The following is an 8,848-nucleotide window of genomic DNA, read 5'->3' as shown; positions in this document are numbered from 1 at the left end:
TCCTGCCTAATGGATTTGCTGGCCAATCAGCGGGCCGGCAGCTCTTAGTCCCAGCAGCGCCACCGGGAGCGGTAGCCACTGCTGTGTCTGCAATCCAGCTTCGAAAAGAGGAAGGACAGTCCCGGGAAAAGGTAAGTTTTTGGGACCTGCCTGGGGATGATTGGACGGATCCCGGCGAGGCAAGGGTGGTCGATTGGGGAGACGGGGAAAAAAGAGTGTTGGGCATTGGAGGTGGTTGGGACATCGGAGGTGGCCCTCCGTCAGGCAGAGGGTGCCTGATCAGGAGGGCCCCCCCCCCCAAAGGCCGTCAGAAAGCTGCCTTCTTTTAACAGGCAGCTTTTCTTGGGCCTAGGCTGCCTGCCAATGGTAAAATCCCCGTGGAGGCGGTGGAGGCCCTTAAGTGGCTGTTAACTGACCACTTAAGGGCCTTGATTGGCTCGGGGCAGGCAGGCCATTTTTTGCCACCGCCGCCCCGCATAAAATGGTGGCGGAGGCAGGAGCGGGTCAAGAAGGGCCTCCTGAGCCTCCCACTCCATTGTACCCCCCCCCCCCACCTCCTCCCCACCCCCATATCCTTCTTTGGGGGGCCTAAAATTCTGGCCATGCAAGCGGAACATTCTGAATGGGTGTCCTGTTGCAGCTTGCTAGTTGTGTGGCGGCGCAATATCAGATGGATGCGCCCGCCTGCGCAAAGGAGGCAAACTGAGGGAGGTGGGTGGGTTTGGTACACGAATACAGGCCAGCAATGACCTGCAGTATTATTCTGGAGCTATGAGAAGCACCACTGCTCCTCCTAGCTTCACACAATTTAACTTGGAAAAAGTTTTAACGCCACTTCTGCAGCAGTCCATTAACGGACCACTGATTAAGCTGCCAATGGCAAGAAACATGAAGTGAACTGCGTGCAATGAATGCTCCCTTCATGTCGCCCTAAAAATTGCAATAAGGATCCTATGTCATAGCACCCCAATTTGCATAATAAAGAAGCCTACTGTCTGAAATTGGTGGGTGCTTTGGCACTCATGGGAAGGCTCCTTTAAAAATGGCAGCAGACAGTGTATTAGTGCTAGTGGAGCGGTAAATCTACCAAACCCAATTTGAGGATTAATGCCAATTTCAGCTGGTTAAAAATCAGACCCAGCTCTTCTCAAGTTATTTGATCATGACACAAAGTCTCCAAAGTAAACATAAGATAGCTGATTTTAACTTTAGGCAATGGCAGAAGACAGGTGATAGCAGGCTGGCTGTTCATTAGGCTCTCTGCCTAATTTCCCTTGCTATTGGAGTCAACAGCAAAGGAAATTGGGCAGGTTGCGTGACGGGCGGCCAAGCTGCTACTGCCCATTTTCAGCAACAATGCCAGAATTTAGAATCAGCCCTACTATTTCAAATTAAGAAATATTCTAGAAAGTACTATGCATTGCAGAGTTTTGGAGTCTTCTGAGTTCACTATAGTTTATAACCTTTACCAAATAGTGCATTTTCCTGGAAGCTATTTCAGGTTTTTTCATATGATCTCTTGTAGCTGTAGATCCTAGGTCACAAAATGATAATACACATCATCCAATACAGAGCTTTGAAATTCAAACATAAACAATAAGAAAATGAAAATTTACCAACTGAAGTATTTTGTATGTGATAACAAATATCTGTAATTTAAGGCACTAATCCTCACGGTTCTGATAATAAATGTGACCAAACTAAGCTTTCCTCTCTCAGTACACAAACTCAAAACTGTTCAATGCAACAAGCATCTTGCAGATCAGTTGCACTAATTTCTATTCATTTCACTTCAGTTAATTATCTCATCATGAGGCAGTGAAAGATATCATACTCAGAATAATGCTATATATCTTGTATATTCAACTTACGAAGGAATTTTTCAAATATATACCACAAGTTATAAATACATTTTTCTTTACTTGACAACGTTCCACAAAATCCTTCATGTGGTAATACCCAACAAGGTAGTATTTAATAACACTTATTTATAGAAATGAATAAATATCTGGAAGATAAATGTTCGGTGTGGCTGGTGAAATTATTCACATTGTAATAAGACCTGAAAATACTAAATAAGCATTTCAATTAAAATTTTGGAGAAGCATGCATCTCTGAGGTAATTTTATCTTTTTATATATAAATCTTACAAGGTAAAAACAGTCCTGAATGTATATCCACACAAAAGCATACATACCTTGTTATATGTAAAACAAAGTTTAAAACCATCTATGCTAACTTTCTACAAAGTGCGCACATGCAGAGAAAAGGAAGAAAAAACGCTCATAACATTTTGTACTTTTGCACAAAAATTGAAAAATACTATTCTGAAAGCAACCTAGTAGCAAGTACTGTGTGACATTGCTGGTTTAAGCTGACTAATGAACTTTGAATGTATTGACAGAAATACTGTTAGGCTTTTTTTTAAACATCTGAAAGAACAAATGGCTGTGATTTGTACCTTAAAGATGTAAGCTACTCAAAGTGCCAAAATTTCTTGTCAAAAAATAAATGGTTACAAATTGCAAATATACATTTTTTTTAAAACTAACATGGCCTTCAAAGTGTAAAGAAGTGTTAAATTTGTTGCAAAGTAATGTTGGTCTTCCTTGAATTCTTAATTTAATTCTGAAAGCATTATGAAGTTAAGAGCAGATTTGTGCATTCCCTTATCACCTTAGCTTATTACAGCATTGCTCAAAAATGCATACTGACTGTTTATAAGTATGGTAGGTCGGCATAATTAGTTTTAAAATGTGATTAAAACAGCCCAATGACAAACATGCAACAAACATGAATCATAATTCTCTTACTCATCTGATTAAGATTGTAATGCAGAGAGAGAGAAAAATGTCTTAAAAATTCACAGTAGACCAATATTTCCCTTCATGACATATAAAAAGCCCTATGAACGCAGTGCAAAGCATCCATGTTCTCTTTTTGCAAAAGACAATTTCTAAGGAAGTATTCTCCTCTGTTAGGTATTTTTAGTGTATAAAATGGGGAACACCACTTTACTTTTTTCACCAGAAATAGTGAACAGAGGAAAATACAGCCCTAAATCTTTTAGACTTAAGAGTTAAATACATACAGTAATATCCATATTGAAAACCTTTTTCATTTTACTCAGTTTAACCAAAAATGTCATCAAGCTACAAAAATATGTGAGCAAGATCTCCCTGAACTAACTCAACTTTTTCTTGTTTATGAAATAGAACCATAAGAATCTTTTTTCTCTGCCTCCCCCTCCCTTTGTACAATGGAATAATTCAAGCTTTCAAGCACAATCCTTGGCAGCTAGTACTGTATAATATAAACACAGGAAAAAGGTAAGGCAGCTGTTAGTGTCTACAAATAAATTCACGTCAGATGTACATCTTCCAATGCATCTCATTTGCAAAATTATAGGGCACAAACTGGTGACGGAAAACAGATCAGGGAATTCTTCAAAAGGGGCCACTGTAGTCAGACTTTGCAGTGTCTCTGAGTGTCAAGTCTTCCAGGATGTACAACCTCCCCAAAAGGCGACTTCCTTATTCTCAGCAGGAAAAGTAGCACAAGGGCTTCTGTAATGACCACAAAGAATTTCAACAACATCACTCTTGTTTTGGGTGTAAAATTCTAAAAGTATTACAAGAAAACCTTTGACTTTTATTTTTGCGACTGTATCAAATCAAGCTCTTTAAGGGATCAGACATGTTATGGTGCTTAGTTAACTGAATAAAATTTGCTTCTTACCTCAGAAACAAGTCATGTGAGGAAATGCACAAACAAGATGGCTAGGCCAATGTTTAGTAGAATGACCATGGCAATCATAATGGTATTAGGTCCCTGAAATAAACAAATAATTTGTCAACATCCTGCTTTTAGTGCATAACAAAAGCTACAACTTCTAGACGACAACATTTGCTTTCATTAACGATTTCAAACAGGTGCAAATAATGTGCAAACAGGGGCGGCACAGTGGCGCAGTGGTTAGCACCGCAGCCTCACTGCTCCAGGGACCCGGGTTCGATTCTGGGTACTGCCTGTGTGGAGTTTGCAAGTTCTCCCTGTGTCTGCGTGGGTTTTCTCCGGGTGCTCCTGTTTCCTCCCACAAGCCAAAAAGACTTGCAGGTTGATAGGTAAATTGGCCATTATAAATTGTCACTAGTATAGGTAGGTGGTAGGGAAATATAGGGACAGGTGGGGATGTTTGGTAGGAATATGGGATTAGCGTAGGATTAGTATAAATGGGTGGTTGATGTTCGGCACAGACTCGGTGGGCCGAAGGGCCTGTTTCAGTGCTGTATCTCTAATCTAATCTAATCTAATGTTTTTATAATTAAATTCCATAAGTGTCTAATTTGTACAATAATTTTTAGAATTGTATTTAAAATGTTTACTTTCTATCAGCATGAATACTGTTATTAAAAAAGCAATTGAGAAATCTGGAATTTTATACATCCTCCTTTAGGATTAGTAACAGTCTGCCACACTTGCAATGACGTTTTCAGAAGCAGCAGATAGATCATATCACAGGCTTAATTTATATCAAGTTTTTTTGAAAAATATTTTTGAAAAGATCATGCACACTGTTCAAAGGAAATGAGACGGATTTATTGCAATACCATCCTTAAAAGATTTTTAAACCACATATGGCACCAGTTAAATTAATGCTATAGTTTAAAAAGCTTTCAAGTTTAATTGGTATCACGTACTTTCTAAAAATACTTATTGCAAACATTGTGTGTGAAAATAATTCCATTGTCAATTCTGATGGCATGATGCTACTAGAATGTAACACTTTACACTCTAATACTTCCCCTATAGGATGAGGTTTATACAGATTGGGGTGAAGCACCATAGAATAGGTCATGGTGTGCATCCATGCTGTTATCCGGAGGATGTAGCAATGCAGTCATATACTTTATGCTGCTCACCATGCCACGTGTCATGAGTTTCTAGTACTTCAGTCCATGCAGAAAAGGCTCAAACTCATGCTTATCCAATGTCGAACTGGTGACTACTCTCAATTCTTCTTGAGGGAAAGGTAGGTTGAGTATTTTTGAATTTGGAATAATCCAGAGTAACCTGCTTGGTGATCAAAGTGAAACCTCCATGCAGATTTGGTAATCAAAACCTGGGCAAGTCCACGTAACACCAAGGCACTGTTGGTGGATTCTTCCCAGTCAGCTCCAGATAATTTGATGACCAAAGCATAAATTATGATAATCGAGTGATGCGAGACCTTTTGGGGACGAGCGACCATAATATAACAGAATTCTTCATCAAGATGGAGAGTGACGTAGTTGATTCTGAGACAAAGGTCCTGAAACTTAGTAAAGGAAACTACGAAGGTATGAGGCGCAAGTTGGCCATGAGATTGGGAAACGTTGCTTAAAGAGATGACGGTGGATAGGCAATGGCAAACATTTAAAGAGCGCATGGATTAACTGCAACAATTGTTTATCCCTGTCTGGCATAAAAGTAAAACGGGAAAGGTAGCCAAACCATGGCTTACAAGGGAAATTAGAGATAGCATTAGATCCAAGGAAGAGGCATATAAATTTGCCAGGAAAAACAAGAGAACTAAGGATTGGGAGCAGTTTAGAATTCAGCAAAGGAGGACCAAGGGATTGATTAAGAAGGGGAAAATAGAGTACGAGAGCAAGCTTGCAGGAAACATAAAAACTGATTGTAGAAATTTCTATAGGCATGTGGAGAAAAAGATTGGTGAAGACAAATGTAGGTCCCTTAGTCAGAAACAGGGGAATTTATTATGGGGAACAAAGAAATGGCTGACCAACCAAATGCATACTTTGGTTCTGTCTTCACAAAAGAGGACACAAATATCATACCAGAAATGTTGGGGAACACAAGGCTTAGTGAGATAGAGGAACTGAAAGATATCAGTATTAGTAAAGAAATGGTGTTGGGGAAATTGATGGGATTGAAGGCCGAAAAATCCCCAGGGCCTGATGGTATGCATCCCAGAGTACTTAAGGAAGTGGCCCTAAAAATAGTGGATGCATTGGTGGTCATCTTCCAAGATTCTATAGACTCTGGAACAGTTCCTACAGATTGGAGGGTAGCTAATGTAACCCCACTATTTAAAAAGGGAGGTAGAGAGAAAGCAGGGTATTATAGACCAGTCAGTCTGACGTCGATAGTGGGGAAAATTCTACAGTCCATTATCAAAGATTTTATAGCAGAGCACTTGGAGAACAGTGGTAGAATCGGACAGAGTCAGCATGGATTTACGAAAGGGAAATCATGCTTGGCAAATCTAATAGAGCTCTTCAAGGATGTAACTAGTAGAGTTGATGAGGGGGAGCCAGTGGATGTGGTTTATTTAGACTTTCAGAAGGCTTTTGACAAAGTCCCACATAAGGGATTAGCATGTAAAATTAAAAGGCTTGGGATTGGGGGCAGTGTATTGTGATGGATAGAAAATTGGTTGGCGGACAGGAAACAAAGAGTAGGGATAAATGGGTCTTTTTCTGAATGGCAGGCATTGACTAGTGGGATACCGCAGGGATCGGTGCTAAGACCCCAGCTATTCACAATATACATTAATGATTTAGATGAGGGAACTAAATTTAATATCTCCAAATTTGCAGACAACACAAAACTGGGTAGAAGGGCGAGTTGTAAGGAGGATGCAGAGAGGCTTCAGGGAGATTTGGACAAGTTAAATGAGTGGGCTAATGCATGGCAGATGCAGTATAATGTGGATAAATGTGAGGTTATCCACTTTGGTAGCAAAAACAGGAAGGCAGATTATTATCTAAACAGCTATAAACTGAGAGAGGGGAATATGTAGCAAGACCTTGGTGTTCTCGTACACCAGTCGCTGAAGGTAAGCATGCAGGTGCAACAGGCAGTAACAAAAAGGCAAATGGTATGTTGGCCTTCATAGTGAGAGTATTCGAGTACAGGAGCAGGGATGTCTTGCTGCAATTATACAGGGCCTTGGTGAGACCACAGCTGGAATATTGTGAGCCGTTTTGGTCTCCTTATCTGAGGAAGGATGTTCTTACTATAGAGGGAGTGCAGCGAAGGTTTACCAGACTGATTACTGGGATGGTGGGACTGATGTATGAGGAAAGATTGAGTCAGTTAGGATTATATTCTCTGGAGTTCAGAAGAGTGAGAGGGGGGATCTCATAGAAACTTATAAAATTCTAACAGGACTTGACAGGGTAGATGCAGGAAGGATGTTCCCGATGGTGGGGGAGTCCAGAACCAGGGGTCATAGTCTAAGGATACGGGGTAAACCTTTCAGGACTGAGATGAGGAGAAATCTCTTCACCCAGAGTGGTGAGCCTGTGGAATTCGCTACCACAGAAAGCAGCTAAGGCCAAAACATTGTATGTTTTCAAGAAGGAGTTAGATATAGCTCTTGGGTCTAAAGGGATCAAAGGGTATGGGGCGAAAGTGGGAACAGGCTACTGAGTTGGATATCAGCCATGATCATAATGAATGGCGGAGCAGGTTCGAATGGCTGAATGGCCTACTCCTGCTCCTATTTTCTATGTTTCTATAAATAGGTATTGTGGATAATGCAAAAATCAACAGTCCAAAGCTTACCAGTGATTTAAGCTTGTTAAACTTCAGCAGTACTACAGCACACACGTGTGATTCTACTAAGCCTTGGCTCTGACAACTTGTATCTACATTCTTTGCACTTGGATAAATGATGCGACTCTCTACAGAGAGTACACTGCACACTGAGCAAACAGAAGCTCTGCAGGTGGGCATAGATTTGGGAAGGGAGGGGATTTGTTTATTTTTTGAAGTTTTTACCCCTAAACTTTTGCGAGCATGATTTGTCATCGTTACTATCAACATTATAGAGATGGAGAATTCTAATCAGGATTCTTCTCTTTTTATATTGACCCAGATTTTACGGTGGTAATGACAGCGAAACTGTCAGCTTTTGCAGTTATTACTATAGAGAAACTGACAGCAACTTTGGGAGTCTGCACACACACACAGAATAATGCGGAAATCAGAAGTTGCTGTCAGTGATTCTACCCTCCTCTAGAGGGTGCGCTGTTGAAGTACCCCATCCAGAGTGCAACCCTGAGTAGTGAATTGATGAGAACTTCCACTTCCACACTGTTACTCTTGCTGTAAAAACCCTTGATAAACTTACACCTTGTTGAATGAGGCGTAACTGGATTTTTAATGGCATACTAACTTCATAAAGTTAAATACTCACAGGCCTTAAAAAGCTAATTTTATATTTGTGGAATGTTACATTTCTCCATCATAATAAATATGTTAGCTTTTATTGCAAAAGGATTTGAGTACAGGAGCAAAGAAGTCTTGCTTCAATTGGGCGGCACAGTGGCGCAGTGACTAGCATCGCAGCCTCACAGCTCCAGCAACCCGGGTTCCGTTCTGGGTACTGCCTGTGTGGAGTTTGCAAGTTCTCCCTGTGACCGCGTGGGTTTCCTCCGGGTGCTCCGGTTTCCTCCCACATTCCAAAGACTTGCGGGTTGATGGGTAAATTGGCCATTGTAAAAAAAAAAAATTGGCCCTAATGTAGTTAGGTCAGTGGTAGGAGAATTGAGGGAAGGTGGAGATGTGAGAGGGAAAATGGGATTAATGTAGGATTAGTATAAATGGGTGGTTGATGGTCGGCGTGGACCCGTTGGGCCGAAGGGCCTGTTTTGGTGCTGTATCTCTCTCTCTGACTCTAATTGTACAGAGCATTGGTGAGGTCACATCTGGAATACGGTGTACAGGTCTGGTGCCCTTGCTTGAGGAAGGATATACTTGCCATAGAGGGAGTGCAGCGGAGGTTCGCCAGACTGATTCTTGGGATGGTGGGATTGTCCTATGAGGAGAGATTGAGGAG

The 8,848-nt window shown here is 41.0% G+C and overlaps 1 protein-coding gene across 1 annotated transcript in view; it reads right to left on the bottom strand.

Moving 5' to 3' along the window:
* Window positions 1-578: 578 nt before the first annotated feature.
* The window catches only part of jph2 (junctophilin 2), a 135,553-nt gene continuing 127,283 nt past the window's right edge, over window positions 579-8,848 (bottom strand). Inside the window, exons 5-6 of the mRNA XM_068048249.1 lie at window positions 3,739-3,831; window positions 579-3,566 (exon numbers count right to left, since the gene is read on the bottom strand). Of these exons, the coding sequence (XP_067904350.1) occupies window positions 3,751-3,831 (81 nt within the window). The 3' untranslated portion in view covers window positions 579-3,566; window positions 3,739-3,750. The remainder of the gene's footprint in view (window positions 3,567-3,738; window positions 3,832-8,848) is intronic.

This window comes from Heterodontus francisci, chromosome 16 (assembly GCF_036365525.1).
Source record: "Heterodontus francisci isolate sHetFra1 chromosome 16, sHetFra1.hap1, whole genome shotgun sequence".
NCBI lineage: Eukaryota > Metazoa > Chordata > Chondrichthyes > Heterodontiformes > Heterodontidae > Heterodontus > Heterodontus francisci.
This window is presented reverse-complemented; position numbering and strand designations above follow the sequence as displayed.